General features: G+C 53.1%; 2 protein-coding genes across 5 annotated transcripts in view; one reads left to right on the forward strand and one right to left on the reverse strand.

Annotated features, from left to right (window-relative positions):
- The window catches only part of CBL (Cbl proto-oncogene), a 99,023-nt gene extending 89,671 nt beyond the window's left edge, over positions 1 to 9,352 (forward strand). For all 3 annotated transcript variants that reach the window (XM_060103003.1, XM_060103004.1, XM_060103005.1), the window contains one exon: positions 978 to 9,352. In XM_060103003.1, the coding sequence (XP_059958986.1) occupies positions 978 to 1,246 (269 nt within the window). In that variant the 3' untranslated portion in view covers positions 1,247 to 9,352. The remainder of the gene's footprint in view (positions 1 to 977) is intronic.
- A 495-nt stretch (positions 9,353 to 9,847) lies between these two features.
- MCAM (melanoma cell adhesion molecule) lies at positions 9,848 to 17,752 on the reverse strand. 2 transcript variants are annotated; one of them, XM_060103700.1, is made up of 16 exons: positions 17,668 to 17,752; positions 15,720 to 15,844; positions 15,415 to 15,622; positions 15,259 to 15,329; positions 15,076 to 15,163; positions 13,826 to 14,005; positions 13,628 to 13,749; positions 13,381 to 13,543; positions 13,167 to 13,285; positions 12,939 to 13,080; positions 12,650 to 12,771; positions 12,400 to 12,541; positions 12,233 to 12,304; positions 11,894 to 12,041; positions 11,454 to 11,571; positions 9,848 to 10,973 (listed from the first exon to the last, which is right to left on the reverse strand). In XM_060103700.1, exons 1-16 carry the CDS (start codon positions 17,732 to 17,734, stop codon positions 10,944 to 10,946), a joined length of 1,917 nt encoding a protein of 638 aa, XP_059959683.1. In that variant the 5' UTR covers positions 17,735 to 17,752; the 3' UTR covers positions 9,848 to 10,943. The 2 variants fall into 2 exon arrangements, with proteins under 2 accessions (XP_059959683.1, XP_059959682.1); XM_060103699.1 differs by lacking the exon at positions 11,454 to 11,571 and having other exon boundaries at positions 17,668 to 17,747.
- Between the last annotated feature and the right edge of the window lie 993 nt (positions 17,753 to 18,745).

An 18,745-nucleotide genomic window follows, 5' to 3' on the forward strand; every position in this document is an offset into this window, starting at 1 on the left:
GAGTCTCCAGGCTACCTTGGGTTTGTCCTGAAATGCTGTATGGCTTCTTATTTATACTGAAACAGAGATGACTGCCTGGTGACAGTAAGTCAGTAGCTGGAAGGAGTGGACTAAAGTGGGAGGAAAGCTGGTCCTGGGTCCCAAATTAGGAAGTTAAACTGTATTCAGGCTCTTGAGGATTTTGCCAGACTTAGAAATGAGGTTGTTCCTTAAACCCTGGCTCTTCCTGTGCTGGGGGTAAGTATTAATAGGATTTCTGGCCCTTCTGAGCGTGCATGATGATGGTAGTAATTCATTTTGATGGTTCAGACCACACTTCTGGGCCCTGTCCCTGTCCCATTGGAAAGGAGGAGTGTCAGCTCTGGAAAGCACGCTGAGTAGGCCTGGAGCCAGCCCGCATTTGAGCCTTGACTGTTAAGGACTGTTCTTCTTGCACCTGTGGCCGCCTGGGAGGGCAGCAGCCAGAGTTGCTCTCACTTTAGAAATGGAAGACAGCCTTCAGGACAGCTGGTGAAAAAGATACATGGCATCCAGTTGCCCAAACAGGCGGTGATCCCCACCCGCCCAACCTTGTTTAATGCTTCTTCGCTGCAACCTAGGCTTATTTCTGTTTCCTTATTTGCATAGGGAGAAGTTTAGTGTCTTCTCTGGCCCCTCGGAAGTGTTTTTTAACTAATTCAGGCAATGATGTGTGTGAAAACTTGGTGCTCGGTGTAAAGCGTGGTGCAGGTGCAGGTGTCCTGTGTGGAGGGCAGCGTGGTCCCTGTCGGCAGGACAGGCGCGTGGTGCCTTTAGAAGGTTGTTGTGCTGCGAGGGGAGGAGGCTGTAGACAGAAGCCCTTGAAACTGTAAAACCCCGCCTTGTGACCGCACGTGTACCTGACGGACAGTAGGTCCATAATATCTCGTATTAGCACATCGGATGAGGATTCCCGCCCCGCCCCGATTTGCAAACATTCTCTTTCCTGTTTCTTCCAGACTTCACTGAGGGTTCCCAAGTTCCTGAGAGGCCACCCAAACCGTTCCCTCGGAGAATCAACTCTGAACGAAAAGCAGGTAGCTGTCAGCAAAGCACCGCCGCCACCTCGCCGCAGCTCTCCAGTGAGATTGAGAGCCTCATGAGTCAGGGATACTCCTACCAGGACATTCAGAAAGCTCTGGTCATTGCCCACAACAATATTGAAATGGCCAAAAACATCCTCCGGGAATTTGTTTCTATTTCTTCTCCTGCCCACGTAGCCACCTAGCACACCCCCTCTGTGCCGCAGCTTAGAGGACCGAGGAGCCGGGAGCTCTTGCTCGAGTAGCACCTAAAAGGGCAGAGAGGTTCCTTTGGAGACTTCACAATGAGGTCTTGCCCTGTGTGGGATATCACATCTGTGGTTCCAAGATTTCAAAGCAGTGGAATGAGAATGGAGCAGCTAGGATGTTGTCTTATTTTATTTGTTTTGAGAGTGCGTTTGAAGGTGTCCTTTAGTCCCTCCCCACTTGGAGAGAGTGTGCATTTTTATTAAATGGTAGCCTACCTGGGGAACGGTCCAGAAAGCAGTAGGAGAAGCACTGTGCTGTAAATCCTAATTGAGGACTTAAGACTTTCTTAGGTTAAGGATGTGGTCGTGTGCGTCTTGTCTGTCTGTCTGTCTGTCTGTGGTTGTGTGTGTCCTGTGATTATAAGATTTATCTGCTGTGTGTGTTAATCCCAGGCAGGGAATTAGCACAAGATGTTTAAGAAGGAATCTTAAAGACTGCCATCAACTGTGGTTTTATACCCAACCCCCGTGTGTATTACAACTCCAACACTCCCCTTTGGCTTGGATTATCGTGTGCATAGCTGAAGTCTTGTATTTTTAAAACACCCTCCCTCTGTCCTTTCCTCAGTCTCCTCCTCCCTCCTCCTCCTTGGTGTCTTGTCATTGGCAGTGGGCTTGCTATGACCAGCCTTACTGAAGCCGAGCAGCTTATAGGATGTTCTTTATTGTGTGTGATGGTGTTGATTTGTTTGGTAGATAGGTGGGAAAAAAGTACTGTTGCTCTATCGTTATGGTCCTGTTTGATACTCGCAGCGAACACTGGTCACTCCAAAGCACTGTTTCTATAGGAACATTGAGTCTGTTTTGAAAAAGGTGTTTCAATTATCCTAATGACATAGTGACTGCTTTGAGATAGAGGCCTTCAGATACATTCCATGCCCTCCCCAGAAAATAGTCTGTGGGAGTCAGTTGCCTTGGTGCCAGGTGTGTGTTCTAATGTAGGTCACGAGGTTTTCTCCTTAATGGGAAGGGAAAACATTTGTTTCCAGCATGGCTTTCTGGCCCAAATACCATGAAGCTCTTAGGAAGCTCCATTCACATGCTCTTTACCTTGTTGTACATAAAATGCACAAAACAGACAATAAAGGTTTATCTCTTCAGTTTTTCTTCCCAGTGAATTTCAGCTTATATGGGTGTCTCCCTTTGAATATGAGCCAGGTTGTATTTTCAGAGATGAATTTTTTCTTTGCCCTTTAAGGAATGGGGGGAATACCACCCATGGTAGCACAGCATTCTGCTGATAATTAGCACCAACCCTACCTTGGTGCCACCCTTGCTTTTCTCTTGTGCCTATGGCTTTGGGAATGTAGCGTTTCCTTCTTCCTTTCCTTCCCCTTTCTTCTTCACGTTAGGTCCTATGTACTCTTTAGTGACTGCATTCCCCACAGTAATTAGACATCACTGGGTGTAGTAAACGACTTTACTGCGGACAGACAACATGTGAAAAGCCCTGCAGCTTGTGCCGTCGCCAGTTTGTAAAGAAGACTCAGAGTCTTGTGTGGGGCACCGTTGGTACGTTCCTGCAGATACTGCCAAGGCACCACTTGAGTTCAGTTAGTTCTCTGGCCAGGGCCTCTTACTGACTTCCCTAGCAGTGTGTAACCTTCCCCCTTGTCAGAAGCAAGCCTGCCCTTTGATAAATCTACCTTCCTCACAATCTAAATCATGGTTTTGTCATGAGATCCAAAGAGAAATGACTCTCCTTACACCTGTTTTCTTTCCCATCTTGTCGTCTTTGGACCTAAAACTTTATCTAGCTCTTCTCTTGGCTTTCAGCTACTCCCAGGTCTTTTGATTTTCTCCTCTTGCCTCAGAGCCATTTATGTTCCCAGAGGAGATAGTTCAGGGCTTTTTGCTGACTTGCTGTGGTTACCCAGTGTCTCCTCTATGTGGCAGAAAATAATACAGCCCCCAACAGGTGCAGGAGGGCCTGAATCGCGATGGAGAGGGCAGAGGAGAGCGGCAGAGAGTAGGAAACAGTAACTAACATCTCCTTCTCAAAGCCAGCATAGTGTTTCACTTGTGGTAGCATTCAGTTTTGCACTTTGTTTAGATGTTGAAGGCCTAGACAGAGAGCTAGAGAAAATGGCAGCAGTTTGCATACCTCTCCACACTGGAATTTTTCCTTGTCTGTAGATACTACCCATAGTCTGGAGATCTATCAAGAGAACAAAGCACTGGTTCTGTATATCTTTTGCCTTTTCAGAATGCATCCCAAATCTTCTTTGAAGATTATGTCCTTAACTTACATAGGCTAAAGGCAGGTTCATCCTTTCTTTTCATAACTGAATACCCCTGAGGCTCATCAGGTCAGCAGCCCCCAAACTAGGTGCCAGATCCCTGTGTTGAACGTGGGGATCTAGGCTGAACTAGGTGTGCACCATTGCATGGGTTGATTCTTAGCTTGTTGGCCACGTATCTGCAGGTGTTCAGGGTCTTAGACGGTTCTGTGAGGGGTTTTCTCTTTGGATGCTCTGAGGTCATGCCTGGGTCCATGCCTGAGATTGCCAGGTGAGGCTCAGGAAAGTTTTTGCATGGCTTTTGTTTTGAGGATATTTCTAAAACTTTAATTTCTTAAATTTTCCTTTGACTAAGGCACCAATAACCCATTCTTTGTCCTCCATTTGTATGGCAATTTTTAATTCTTTGGCTCTGCTCTGATTTTAACTAAAATTGCCCTTTCACAAATGGGCTTTGAATTTCGCCATTTTCGGCAAACACATCCCCTTTCCCGCTCTTAATTACAAACGATTCCTCCTCTGTTACCTGTCAGGTAAGTAAGGTAAAAACCACTTTGATGTTTTCCTTTTTCTCAAGTGCACTAGGCTGTTCTGTTCAGCCTGGTCTCCTGCTTCCCCATGTCTCCCTGGGTTGCTTTACACAGCCTGCCTTGTTGCTGGGTGCCTGCTTTGCAGTACTTAATCAGCTGCACCTGCTGTACTCCTTCCATTAAAGTCAGGAGTTATCAAAGTGGAAAAACCCTGTGGGCTCAATGATATACCTCCCTTTGGTAAATAATCGATTAGGCAGTTTGTCGTCTCAGCATTTATGTGTTAATATTTATATGCATAGTGATATATACCTGTGGATGGCCATTCTCTTCCGCTAGCTCTCTCTGTCCCCCAGTGCCACTCTTCATATTCTGCCATTCTTCTGTTCTTTTGCTTCCTATACAGACTCTCAACACCAGGACCCAGGGTGTGGGATGGTACTATTAGTATCATTTAGCTGTTTTGTGGATTAAAAAAAAAAAATTGGGGGGTTGCTATTCCTCACAATTAAAATATTTATTTCCTCTATAGATAGGTAAAATATATTTTATGGTCCAGTCAGCAATCTTACACATGAATTTTTGTATATTTGCTTGCAAACTAGGGACCAGCTATTTGTTCTCTTTAACAAGATGTAGACCTTTTTGTGTGTGATCAGCCATGGTGTTAGTGCAGAATATTCTCCTACCTCACATCTTGAAAGGCGGAGGGATACAGGCCCTCTTCCCGAACTGTAAGTCCCCCTTCTTGCTGTTGGCCTTTCTGACTCTGCAGTGACCACTGCCCATGGAATACCGGTGTTCTGACTATTGGCTTGGCTCTAACATTGTGTGTGTTCATTCAGCGAGTGTTTACGAGTGATTACCAGGAGCCGGAACTGTCAGCTCTGTGTTCTCCCCTGCCACCATATGGTGGTTTACTGATGTAGAGCACTTGTACTTGGGCTGTCTAGCATGTGCATTTGGCCCTAAAATAGCCGTTCCCAACAAGATTGTGCAGGTTATATTCACAGCTCTTTTATGTAGACATTTCCCTATAGAGCTGTCCTGGTTAAAAATCAGTTCAAGACACTCCTATTAACCCCTGTTGTCTTCCTGTAGCTTTGACAAGGTCTGGGAGATTCCTCCATGTAAGTCTCATGGATACCCACCATTTTTATGTGTTTAAGTCGAATCTGTTTGGTGGTGGGTTGGTATGTTGGCTCAGAGTTGCACAATAGGGCAGTTAAATGTTTAAGTAAAGCATCTGCCTACATACCCCTTTCCACTCTAGTGCCTTCCTTGATCTTTTTACTGAGCTGCCTGTACCTCTGATCCCCTTTATAAGGAAGTTTTCTTATCACCCTTCTGGGACCTCTCACCATCTCCCATTCTACGTGGAACTTGTTTCAATCCTTCAACAACCTTTCAGCTAATCCTGTGTCTTAGAAGGGCTGAAGGTGTGCGAGAGGGATGGGCACCTGTTTCTGGGTCCTGATCTTCAACCAGTTGTTTGGTCTCCCAAGAGCCGGGCAGTAACATAGGTTGAACTCAGTCAGTTCTCAAAAACGTCAGCCTGTATCTCTAGGGGCACGGAGCTTAGAGACCGTAGAACTTAGTATGAAAGTCAACACGTTATTATCCTCCTAGACTTTCACGTTATTATCCTCCTAGACAACACGTTATTATCCTCCTAGACTTTCACGTTATTATCCTCCTAGACTTTCAGGCCCTAGAAATTCTATCTAAAGTATTCTCAGTTGGCATAAAGCATTACTATTTCTACTTTGATCTCAATCTACATTAGCAGTCTCTCTTTAGAAATGCGTGTAGCCATTTAATGCATGGAGATGGAGGCATAGTGGAAGAAGGTCAGGGCTGTATCTTTGACCATCCTGTTGAGCAGTCCTTTGGATGCAAGAAACAGATGGATTCAAGCAGAAGAAAGGAAGGAATCATAAGGATGCAGGGTATTTCCCAGAACCCAGGATAAGCGGTACAGTTGATTCTGCTTGGAGCTGAGACACTTTGCAGCTAGTCCTTTCTCCTGCTCGTCGGTCTGTTTGTCGGTCTGCATGGCCCCAACATAGGCACCCCATTCCTCACGACCCCCAGCTCACCATTAAATGGGATCACCGTTTTAACAGATTCCCAGTGCCTCTTGGTTCATATTCTCAAGAAAGACTATGATCAGCCCAGCACATTGATCAGGTATCGACCCCCGACTTTGCCACACCGGGCAGCAGAGGCATGCTGCTTCAGATGGGGAGTAGGGGCGGGGGAGGTTCTCAGGGAGGAGGGGATAGGTACCCTAAAATACTTTACTCTAGTAGTAAAACTTACCATACTGCTTTTTTGAGACTGGAAAGGCAGGCATGGGACTATGTCTGGGACTTGGAGGAAATGCTTAGGTTAAAGTTAATTTAGGTTACTGTCTTCTTTGTTGCTTTATTTCCTGTTTTTCTTCCCTTTATGAGTCTTGGCATCCAAGATTTCTTACCTCCCTCTTTAGGACCAGTTTCTCCTGTTCCGGAGCTAGTCTTTTCTTAGGTGACATTTCTTAGCCTTCATTCAGTCTCAGGTTTCTAGCCTTCTTTGATTTCATTTAGAGAGCAGATCACAAATCCACTGTAGCCCCTAGCCGTGGACTTCTGGGCTCTCTTCAGGTTTTAGTGCTGAGAACGTACTCATTCTATGGGCCCGTGGCCTGCCTCCCTCCAAGCCCTCCTCCCCACCCTTTTATCTGGTCTTTCCTCTATGAGGGGAGCTCTGCAGTAATATTCTTAGGCAGGCCTTCCGAGGTACCTCAGAAACTACTTTGCCAGTAAGAATTTATAAAGTTGGGACAGTTGCCAGGATATAAATTAGGTATAGATTCCAATTTAGAGAGACTTTTTACTGAGAGCTCTTTAGACAGGATGCATTTGTCCTCCCTGTCCAGTTGCTTCCTTTGTCGTCCTAGAGTAAAGCCTTTATTTTTTGGTTTTTTAAAACTGTGCTTCTGCTTGCCTGAATCTTTTGATCTTATTTATCTTATCCGGGAGCCTGTCCTGTGTTACTGAGGCATTTCATAATTACTTATAACTTTTTTAAACTACTGGAGTCATTGGATGTACACAGAAGTAACCTAATAATCCAAAGATATACACTGAGGCCCGTGATGAAGGCTGGGGCCTGTGTGTTTGAAATTCCCTTCTGGGCGCCAGAATTAAGCGGCAGAGGGATAGCAGTGCCACTCGCCTTCACAGAGTTCTAGGAAACCTGGGTTGGTTTCAAAGGCGAGCACCAGTTTTTCTTGGTTCCAGAAAGTAGCCCAGGAGTAAGTGGGGGAAATCGGGGCGCGGAGAGCGAGCCCTGCCTGGAGGCTCGCTCGCAGTTGGCTGGAGAGCATGGTGCCAGAGGGCCAGCTGTTGACTAACAGACTAACAACTGTTTGGAGATCTCGCGGCCCCTTCCCTTGTTCAGTGCTTGAGAAGAATGTGGCTGACCACTCCCTGTGTTCGTAGAGAGCAGGGGCTGAAGGCAAACCTCAGCTCTCCTACTGATTTGGCAGTGGCACAAAATCAGAGTTCTGATTGCCCGGCCCCATATTCTTAGTCAGTCCCCAAAATGAACGTGTGAGGCGCCCTCCCGCAGTTCTCCTCCCACCCCTGGGCCGGTTTGCGGGGCCAGAGGGGTACTGCTCCGTACACGCTCTCTGAGCCTCCTCAGGCCTTGCGCTGCCTCCATGCTGAAGCCCTGACGCGGGGTGTGCAGTGTGCCCACGCCCGGCACTCTGACATGGGTGCCGGTGTGCCCTTTGTGTTAGTTCCCTGCGCCCTGTCTACCTCTGACCCTGTCCTGGGCGAGGGTGGCCATGCTTATGGCTGTCTGGAAACTGAAGAGGCAGAGAACTGCTTGCAAGTCTGCAGACCACATGCTTTCCCTTCCTTGGCTTCTTCCTTCTGCTGCTGGGTGAGGGAGCCATGCCCATGAGGGTGGATACCTCCCCTCCTGACCTGCCCTTCTCGGCACCGTTTTAGTGTCTTGGCCTTGACCTCCTGCTGAAACGTGTGGTAGGGGTGTGGCAGCTATGAGGTACCTCCTACATCTGCTTTCTGGCTGTGGTGACTTGGGATTTTTAACCTTACATATCTTTTTTTTTTCCTTTATTCAAAACAAAACAATTTTTAGCACACTGAAAAAAAAAAAAAAAGCCAAACATCTTGTGCCTTTCTAAGGCAGCACTGTATCCCAGGCTGCATTTTAGGACTTAATATGGAAATACCAGAGTCTTAGCTCCTCTACCTTGAGTGTCATTAGTCCCTCCGGTCTAGGGGAGAGGAAGTGCTCCGTGCGGCTGGGGAGGTGGCCCCCAGGTGCAGCGTGTCCGCGGTCCCTTCTCCCTGCCACGGTGCTTCGTTGGAAGAAATGAGCATTGTATCCCAGGATCATTTGGTTGGTTCCAGTCAGAATCTTAGTGATCAGGTTGAATGTTCTGTGTTCAGCAGGAAGAGACAGAACGTTCCACGATTTCCAGGCATACTCTGGACCATTTCAAGTGACCCAGCCTCCTGATCCTATTAATGACCCAACTTCATGGAACAGTGTAGGGTGGACCCTCCTGAAAAGGGGAGGCTGTTTGGTTGTTCGTTTTGTCTTGTCTTTTTGCTGGGTCCTGAACTGGCCTTAGACCTCCTGCCTCTCCCTTAGACTTGGCTTTCCTTTCATTTGAAAACTTCAGACATAGAGCATTAAGCAACTAGTGCCCTCTGCAGGGGCGGGTTTTCCCCTGGGAGGGGCAGCAAGGACCACGAACCGGAACAGAAGCCTGTCCTCAGTATTCGGCCGCTGTAGGTTTCGACCAAAAAAAAAAAGTTTTCTGTATGATGACGTTTTACTTATCTCTTTTCCTTTTCTCACTTCTTCCCTGCCTTTAACTAATAAAGAATTGGGAGATAGAAACAATTCTTTTCAAAGTCCTCCTTATTCAGGATTTTGACATTCTTGGCCTGGGTGGGGCTGGAGAGAACTTGATACTTTTCTCCAGAATGAAGAGTCCCATTTGTATATCAGTGTTAAAAATAAAACAAAATGAAAACTTAGATGAGATTTTTGTGGACTATTTTAAAAATGTGTCATTAATATAAAAAAATTATATTAGCAGTATTTAATCATTCTCACCTGTAAAGAATAAAACAGAAGGTAAATATTCTTACAGAGAATAGCAGAGCTTTAAGATTCATTTTCATTTTAAGTCCGTTTTGTTTTGCCAGTGTATTAATGTTTAGAGGTTCTGTTATACTAATGTTATTTATTAATTTTTTTTCATTTCCATACACAGTTAACTAAAGAGCTTTTTCAGGCACCCATGTCTGTAAAAAAATATTTTTAAATAAAGTTTCTTTTGTTGTAGCAGACCCGAGTTCTTGGTCATTTGTGGGTTAGGGAGTGATATATCGGGGAGCTATAATAGGGCCAGGTGCCTGGTCGTGCCAGTTCATCAGCAGAAGTCTGTTTTGCTACCTTGAGGGCAGTCTCAGTGACAGGAGAAGGGCAATAGCTCCTTGCCAGCAGCTCACCAGGCTCTGCAAGCTGCCTAGATACGGCAGGGCAGCTTTGCTGCTGAGTAGGTTGATTCTCCCCTGTGTTAGAGCTTGAGCCCTCTGCTCAGAAGCAGAGGTAACCCCTGGTCCCTGCTCCCAACCGCAAAGGGTTTTGTGTTCCTTTTGGTGCAGTTCCAATTCTGGAGGCCCCAGGCTGCTGTGGTACCCATGATGAATAAAAAACAGTGTAAGATTTCTGGGACAATTAAGCTTTATTTTTCATATATATATATACACATATATAAAAAGGAAACACTTTGCAAATTTACAACCTAACAAAACCATATATATACACACACAGGTGCGCACAGACACACACAGAGACATACATACCCCAAAGCTCTAGCCAGGCCCGTTTCTCATCTCCAAGTACCATTCTCCCATTAGGGCCTTTCTCCTAAGGTCTAGGCCCATTAGCTCAGGCTGTGGAAGTCTGGTGCTAATATAACTTTATAGCCTTAACCCTCGTAAAGGACAGTCTGGACCTCATCTCCAACCCCTACCCCCAGCATTCAGTCTTACGTGATTCCTTGAAAGGGTAGGGGAGCCAAATGAATGCGGGGGCTCGGGCCCAATCGCCTTAACTCTGGAAAGCGGCACCCAGCTTCCTTACTGCAGGGACAATGAGATACACCCGGGATACCTTTTAAGGAACGACACCAGGTCCTGACTTCTGCCCAGAGAAAGAAAAGAGTGTCGCAAAGGGGACTCCAGAGGCAGGCAGGCAGGCAGGCAGGCAGGCAGGCAGGCAACTGCTTCCAGATACTGCTGGGGTCTCTCCAGAACTGGTGTGAGCAACGTACTTCACCAGCAGAGAGAGGCCTGGGCTCACTGCATCCTTACTTCAGTGATACAGCTGAATTATGAAGCCAGCCCTGGAGCAGTGGAGCAGGAAATCAGCTCAAGATAAATAGGCTACCTAATTCGGCTGCTGGTAGAAGACAGGTATTTACATCCATAATATGTGTAAAGAGAAAACAAGTTCTGCAAGAGACTCTCCTGTGTGCTTCTGGGATACCGAGGCCCCCTCCTTGGCATGAGCACCGCTCAACAAATTGAGACAGTGGTGGGCAGGTCCCTGAAGAGGGGGCCTCCAGGGCCACATGAGGTCCTTCTCAGGACAGCTCTGGTCCTAGCCCATGTGCCCTCTGAAATGGGGTCTGCAGGTGAGCTGGAGGGGGGTCTTCTCTGTAGTCCACTTTAGAGGCTTTGGTGACCATCCTGAGTGCTGGGGAGGAAGGTGAGCAGGGAACAGGAAACGTTCCAGGCAGGGGAGGGAGCGCCGTGTGATTCGGTGGGCCTAGTGCCTCAGATCGATGTATTTCTCTCCCTGAAGATGGGCGAAGAGCAGAAGTGAGGGGGGTGTTCGGAGACACTGACCAGGGTTTAGGGTGTGAGCGCTAAAAGAGAGGAGGGACCAAAGCCACAGCTGATGAACTAAGTGCAGCCGCCTGGAGGGAAGAAGCCGGGGAGGGGGTGGGGATGGCAAGGCGGGGAATGAGAGATGAGGCCCCCGAATCGCACTGGGCCACACTTCACACCTAGTGACGTGAGCCGCCAGTGCTGTTCAGGAAATGGTGACGGGACGGGGCCTTGCTCTCAGTCCTGGCAGCTACCCTCTCTCGGGGTCCCTCAGCCACCTGCCTGGCCCTACCGTCTGTGCGTGGTGTTAGGATGGCAAGATGGGGCCGGCTCGCCATCTCCAACAGGGAAGGATGAAGGATATAGTTAGTGTTCAGCAACCGTCAGCCCCTGCCACTCCCGGTGCCTGAAGATGTGTCAGGCTCTGGCCACAGGAACTGCCTCCTACCTGGTCTCCTGGAGCCCTCTTGTCACCGTTGCTGCCCTGAAGGAGGCCCATCTCTTCTGGGAGCTTATCTGACTTAACTTCAACTACAAATTCGCCCTTACGAGACGGGGGCAGCGTGCTGGGAGGAGGGAGGGAGGCGAGAGGTTGGCAACTCGGGGGCAAGGGAAGGGGGGCTGTTGGGAGGGACGTGGGACTGGGTACTGAAGGGCTCTTAGGTGCTCTGGGCCGGCTCAGGGAAGGGCAACAGGGGTGAGAGGGAGGAGTGTGGTGGACAAAAGCTGGGTAGTGGCGGTGAGGCGGGGAGCGCTCAGACCCAGGGTCCCCCTCCTGCTCCTAACGGCTCAGTGGGCACAGGGGCCAGCAGGGGAACATCCCTGAGGAGGCAACAGGCTGGCAGCGTGAGATGGGGTGGGGCGCGGGGTGCCACGTGCCGTGCTCACATCTCTTGTTTGCCTGACCGTCCGCACGGCAGCTTGCCCTTCTTGTAGAAGAAATAGAGGACAGCGCCCAGCACAGCCAGGACCAGGACACACACGGTCACGGCCACGATGACCACACCCTTGCTCTCGGGCTCTGTCAGCTTTTTCTCTGTCCCAGAAAGACACCCCGAGTCACTCCCTGCCCCAGGCTGCCATGTTACCTTCGCGGCCCCGCCCAGCCCGGGGCTGATGGAAGATGGGCCGCTGATGGCTTTTCTCGACAGAGCTCCCCTGGGCTCCCGGTCAGGGCAGGGTGAGGATGCCCTGGCCCAGCCCGGCTCCCGATCCAGCCCAGCTCACCTGCAGAGGTGCTGTTGGCCCTGGCATAGGGACTGACGGTGGAGGTGCTGAGGCCAGTGGTTCTGTTGGAGTCTGGAGTGAAAGAGGTTAAACGGATGGGGGTGCGGGATGGGAACGTGCCCTGCTTGGGCTTGCCCCCGCCCCACTCTGCAGGACCAAGCCCTTACCCAGCTCCAGGATAATGACGGTGGTGTTTCTGCCCAGGGAGTTGGAGGCCACGCACTCAGCACCTGTCTCCAACAGCTCTGGGGTCACAAGGACATTCAGGACGCTCAAGACACTCTGTGGATCTTGGTCCTGTTCGCTGGCCTACAAGGAAGGAGACGCAGTTCAGGGGTGGGGGGGATGCCGGGTCGTGGCAGCAGAGCCCGCACAGGGATGGACGAGAGCCTGGGAGGCTGCCATGTGCCTGCTCACCATGCCGTTGACGCTCCAGACGATGCTGGGCCGAGGATGCCCTGATGCTTCACAGGACAGATTCAGCACTGAGTTCTCCTTCACCCACATCTTCCTCTCCCTTAGTGCCATCCATGGGGACCCTGTGGGAGGGCGGGGAAGAGTGAGACAGCAAGCTCTGCCAGCCTGCCAGCCCCCTCCCCACCAGAGCCCCCCAGGGCAGCGGGTGGCTTTCGGTCCCCAAAGAGCTTGAAACCACCCAACTCAAGGTGGCTTCAAGGGGGCGCCTGATCTCCGCCTAGGGCCTCACCAAAAATGGCCACGTTGACGAGCTGGGTGCGGTTCAGGCCGGGAACGCTGGGCACAGATGCCACGCAGCGGTAGCCTCCCCCTGCCTCCCGTTTCAGGTTGCGTAATTGGAGCACAGGCCCCTTTGCCAACACCTTGCCTGTCTGGGGTGAGAGATGGGTCAGAGGTCACTCCTAGGCCCACCCACCCCACAGCCCCTTGCCCCGGAGACCTGAGCCCACCTGGGTACCTTTTCTCTCAGCCACTGGAACTCAAGGTCCTGGTTACTCTGTGCCTCACAGGTCAGGGTGAGGCTGCTGCCCTCCTGGATCTCGGGGGCTGCGGGGCTCACCCGGACTCCAGACACATCTGGGGACGCAGCAATCGTGTCAGGCAGGACAGGGCGGGGCAGATTCCCTCTCGCCCCAGCCTGGTCCCCCTGTCCTGGGCCCCCAGCCCCTCACAGTTCACCACCAGCTCCTGCTGGTCGCTCAGCAGCGATGCCGTGGTTTCCAAGTCCAGGCCCTGACATTCGTAGAGGCCGCTATGCTCCTTCTGGGCGGGCTCCAAGACCAGGACCCCGTTGTCATCGGTCCTCTCTTCCTCCATCTCCCTGGTGCTGAGGTTCTGGGAGAGGACAAAGGCTTGATCAGAGTGCACCTCCAGCCACTCCTGCATGCCCACCTGCACCCAGAACAGAGGACCCCGCACCTGCTTGCTGATGCTGAAGTGGGGCGGGGGGTTGCCATCAGCCAAACACCTGATTTCCACGCGGTCCCCCTCCTTCAGCATCCCCTCAGGCTCCACTTCCAGCCACACTCTCTCTGCCGGGTCTGCACAGGCAAAGGGGGCAGCTCTCAGCCCAAGGGCTAGCAGGACCCAGCCCCACAGCGAGGAGTCGGTACTCACAGAAAACAGGGACAGTGACCTCCCTAGATTCCTTCATGTGGTTCCCACTGGGCAGCCGGTAGCTGAGCTCGCAGTAAAACTGGGCATCTTTGTCCTCCTTGGTCAGCTGTGCCTTCAGAACGCTCCTCAAGGTGTACAGACCACTCGACTCCACGATCTGGGACGACTGGATGTGGACCCCTGGGCAGGGAGGAAGGGGCGAAGGGCTCGGCCTCAGCTCCGCCTCCAGCCCCACCCTATGATCTCCTGGGTGGGGGAATGGCAGGGGAGCCCCTGTAGAGGGCCAGGTACCAATGCCAGCTGCGGCCCTTCAACCCAGCAGTTTCCTGCTCGAAATCTACCCTAGACAAACACACATAGGCACACATACAAGGACGTGTGCAAATACTGCTGCAGGGATTTAAAAAAAAAAAGGAAATGAGAAAACACTCTGGACATCCACTAACGGGAATGAATGGTTAGCTAGACTATATTATATACACCGTGTGAAATGCCGGCAGTAGGTAAACGATCAGGTAGATCTAAGCAGAGTGACCTGGAGAGATTTCCAAGACCTGTTGTCAAAAGGAGAACAAGGTTGTGTAACAATGTGTAGCGCACAGTGCCATTCAGATCAGGGTTTCTCGACCTCAGCACCACTGACGTTTGGGGCTGGCTATGCCCTGTGCCCTGTAGGATGTTTACAGCATCCCTGGCCTCTACCCCCTAGATGCCAGTAGCACCTATCCATTTGCGACAACCCAAAATATTTCCAGACACTGCCAAGTGTTCCGGAGGGGAGCAAAATCACCCCTAGCTGAGAACCACTGATTTAGATAATAAAAAACAAAAGCCTATATAGTCCTAGATATATTTACATGTGTGAGTAAGTACCTAGAAGTAGGCTTGACATCAAGGCTTGCATCAGTGTGAATACATACACACTGATAGCAGAGCTATTTCTGGGAGTGGGTCTGGAGCAGGAAGGAAATTTTCCTTCTAGATTTTCCATAGTTTGAATTCTTACGAGAATATTTTCAAGGATCACTTGTGTACTTACAAAAAAAGTAAAATAGGGACTTCCCTGGTGGTCCAGTGGTTAAGACTCTGTGCTCCCAATGCAGGGGGCACGGGTTCGATTCCTGGTCGGGGAACTAAGATCCTGCATGCTGTGTGGTGTGGCCAAAAAAAAAAAAAAGTAAAATAAAATGCAAGGTGGTCCCCATATTGTGCCACAAGCATGGCTTTTAAGGGCAGAGAGGATGACTTACGGTTCTTCTCCTCCTTCAGGGACTGGCTGTTCTTGTACCAGGTGACTTGAGGAAGGGGGTACCCATTCCTCCCCACACAGGTGGCAACCTAAGGAGGACAGGGTGTGAGTCTCCCTGCCTCTGCGACCCTGCCAAGCCCACCTTAGCTCCTGCCTACCCGCCGGCCACCCCGGCAGATCTCACCTCCCCAGGCTCCTCACTGTTCACAGAAATGCCCAAGGCGTTGACCTGGATGAGTGGCTCCTCCGGAGCTTCTACAGGGGAGAGAAATGGGGAGGGGCATGGGACCACCACTTCCGACGCCCCACCCTCTCCACAAGGCACGGACAGGGCACTCACTGTAGACACGGAGCTGGATGCGGTGCTCCTGGGACCGAGGGCGCTTGCCCTGGCACAGGAAGATGCGCTCATCGTGGGGGGTGATGCCTGTTAGGGCCAGAGTAGTCCCTCTGTCCTGGAGGCTGAGCCGATTCTGGTACTCCCCAGGTTCGCTCTGGCCCTGGCCCTGACGCACGCGGAAGATGAGTGTTGGCTTCTCCTTGTGGACCTAAGGGGAGGTGGCAGGGAGGAGGTGAGCGTCCCGGGGCTACATGAAGGGCAGAGCCTCCCGCCCCTGCTGCCCTCTCTGGGGCCCAAGCACTCACAGAAAACCAGTCCGCGTGGCTGAAGTTGCCCTGGGAGTGGGAGGGGCCACATTTCAGAAGGGCCGTGCCGCCCACTTCCACCTCCACCAGCTCCGGGTCGGGCTGCTCAGCCTCTCCAGGCACACCTGGCGGGGAGCGGGTGGGGGAGGAGCTGTGTCAGCTCCAGCTGCTCTCCGTGCCCTCCACTCGCACCGCTCGCTGCAGCTGCTCTCCATGCCCCCTCGGGGGTCTGAAGGGCACTGTCCTCTCCTACCCCCTCAACCGCGCTTCACCCCCCAACCCTGGGCCAGCCCTCTCCCGGTTCAAGGGAGTTGGGGATGGACGTTTCTGGTCATTGGAGCAGAGACCCTGAGCACCAGGAACCTCCCAGATGAGGCTGGCAGAGGGGCAACCCAGGCTCTGGGCCAAGAGGAAGGCCCCTTTCCTTCCAGGCTCCCTCCTCCCCGGGTGAGCTCAGAGGGTGGGAATGCAAGGCATGTGCCAGGCCGGGGCACACAGGCCCTTTTTGTCCCCACACCCAGAGGAAGACATCTCTACCCTTTGCCCCCCCACACCCCCTCCCCAAATCCCCCATAAAACCCAAAGGGCAACCCTGGCCAGGAGGCCCTTATTTCATACTCCTTAAGCAGCACCGCCGTGAACATCCAACACTCTCAGGGGACCCCCATCCTGGGAGTCTTGTGAGTATGGAGGGGTCAGAGTCATGGAGGGGGACAGAATCTCTCCCCGGGGTCGGGGCAGGGGTCAGGGCAAGGGCCAGGCAGTGGGCAGGAGTGACGTCAGCGGTGCTAGTGCGCTGCCCGCCCTGCGAGGGGGTGATGTCACTCCATACCATCTGGCTGGACTCGGGTGCCTGGGTGGTTGGCCTGGGCTTGCTCCCAGATAACAAGGGCAGATGGAGTGGTCTTCAACCCAGAGCAAAAGCTTCACACCCCTGACTCCGTTTCCCCAGAGCTAGAAGAGCGGGGCCGGGTGGGGCTGGACCTTCTGCAGCGGGTGGAGCCCGATTTAGCCCTTTCCCCAGAAGGGATTGGAAGGCAGCAGCCAAGGGTACCCCAGGGACACCGTCGGCATGGGCACGAGGCCATCGAGTTGGGTATTGCTTAGACCTCCCCTTCCCCAGCCAGGCAGCGGCTGGAGCCCGGGAAAGAGAGCCAAGAGAAACAAGCGACACCGTTGCGGGCCATACAAGGGCAGCGTGAACCCGGGAGCGCCCGGCTCCTAGGCAGTTCCAGAGAAAAACTCCGAGGTGCAGGGGCGCATTTCCCACCTGAACGTGGTCCCATTCCGGGAGGTGTAACAAGTCTGGGGCGCTTCCACTCTGGTAATCCTCGATCCCTCGTCCCTGCCACCTGTGATCCCGTCACCCGGGTAGGCGCGAGGCGACCCACACCGCCCTCCAGGCTTTGCCAACGCCCTGCCGGGGTGGGAGCCGCCGTTCCGCCCCATCTCGCTCACCTCCAGCCTGGCTCGAAGCCCAGGCGGGAGAGGGAGGGGTCGGCGCATCCCTCCAGCTAAGAAAGCTGCCTTTCCCAGCAACAGGCGGGCGCGGGATTCAGGATTTAGGGATGCGCTGTAGAGGCGCCTTCCGCCAAGGCTCCAACCACGGGTCCCCCAGAGAAAGCACCTGAGGAAGAGCTCTCACCAGCGACCCCAGGGACTTGGCTCCACCCCTTCCCGCTCCAGGCAGCAGCCCCCTCCCCGCCTCCCCAGTTCTGCTCCCGGGATGGTCGGGAATAGAGGCTGCAAACTGGCTGCAAAGAAGAGTTGCACGCGCGCAACGCGCCGGGTGCCTGGGACCCGGAGAAGAGGAGCGCACAACGCAGCGCAAAGCCCCGGCCCCCGCCGCGATGCCAGCTCTCCTCCCGGGCACGCTCCGCCGAAGACTGCCGGGCCGCGCCGTTGGGGGCGCGGGCCCCCCCACCCCACCCCCAGCGAGCTCACTCACCCGCGGCGCGGCGACAGCAGCAGCAGGCGGCGATAAGGAAGGCGCAGATGAGCCCGGACCATCCCATGCTTCCCGGCCGGAGGGCGAGAGCGCAGTGAGGGAGCTCGCAGCTGCCGGGGGCTGACGTCAGGGGGGCGGGGGAGGGGGCCAGAGCGCCGAGGCCGGCCCGCCACGCCCCGCGCAGCCCACCCCCACCCCCGCCCCCGCCCCGCGCGCCGCAGCCCTAGGGGGCGGGCCCGGCGCCGAGATGCCCGGAGCTGCGCCGCGGAGCCGCGCGGGGCGGGCGGGGGCGCGGGTAGGCCGGAGCCTTCCTCCCAGCCCCCAGCTGGGGAACGGAGAGGGGGCGGTGACAGGTGTCTCCGGGCCGGACTGCCTGGCCGAGGCGGCAGCGAGGAGAAGCTGGCCCGGATGCCCGGAGTCCCGCCGGGTCCAGACCCCCGCCGCGCTCACTCCTGCTCAGCCCCAGCCAGCCCGTGTAGCCCTGGGGGACCTCCTGGCGGGGGAGCCGCCGAGCAGGTTCTTGGTGTCCCTGATGGGGGCCTCCCTCCCATTTAGGCTCTTCTCCCCGCCTCCTCCTCCACCCCGCCGGACCCCTGCCACAGAGAAAATCAGGCTTCCCAGAACGATTGCACCACTGCAGCTGTCGCCTGCCTGGCACTGCCCCCAAGCCTGGCAGTCCTGGCAGCTTTGAGGGAAGAACACCGAGCCGGGGCCCACAGACTCAGAGGTACCCGTACTGGCGAGTGGAGATTGTGTTCTAAGGACTGCCCCTTCCACCCCAGCTCCTGCAAGTCCGTCTCTGACTAGAGGAAGGAGGGAGGGGCTGAATTCATAGACCCAAGGTTGTCACGCTAGTCCAAGCCCAGATCTTGAGAATTCTGCTTCTGCCCTCTTCACTCATTGAGCCCAGCCTGGACTCACTTTCCTCTTGCCTGAATGAAGAAAAGAGGGGGAAGAAAGAGTTAACGGGTGCAAGGTCTCCAGCTTGACCCCCAGCACCTGTTGCTGTTCCTGAGGGTTGAAAGGACCCCCTGCAGCAGGGCTCCGCCCCCCTCCACCAAGCCCCCTAAGCTCACCT

The sequence above is a fragment of the Mesoplodon densirostris genome, chromosome 7 (genome assembly GCF_025265405.1).
Source record: "Mesoplodon densirostris isolate mMesDen1 chromosome 7, mMesDen1 primary haplotype, whole genome shotgun sequence".
In the NCBI taxonomy this organism is placed as follows: Eukaryota; Metazoa; Chordata; class Mammalia; order Artiodactyla; family Ziphiidae; genus Mesoplodon; species Mesoplodon densirostris.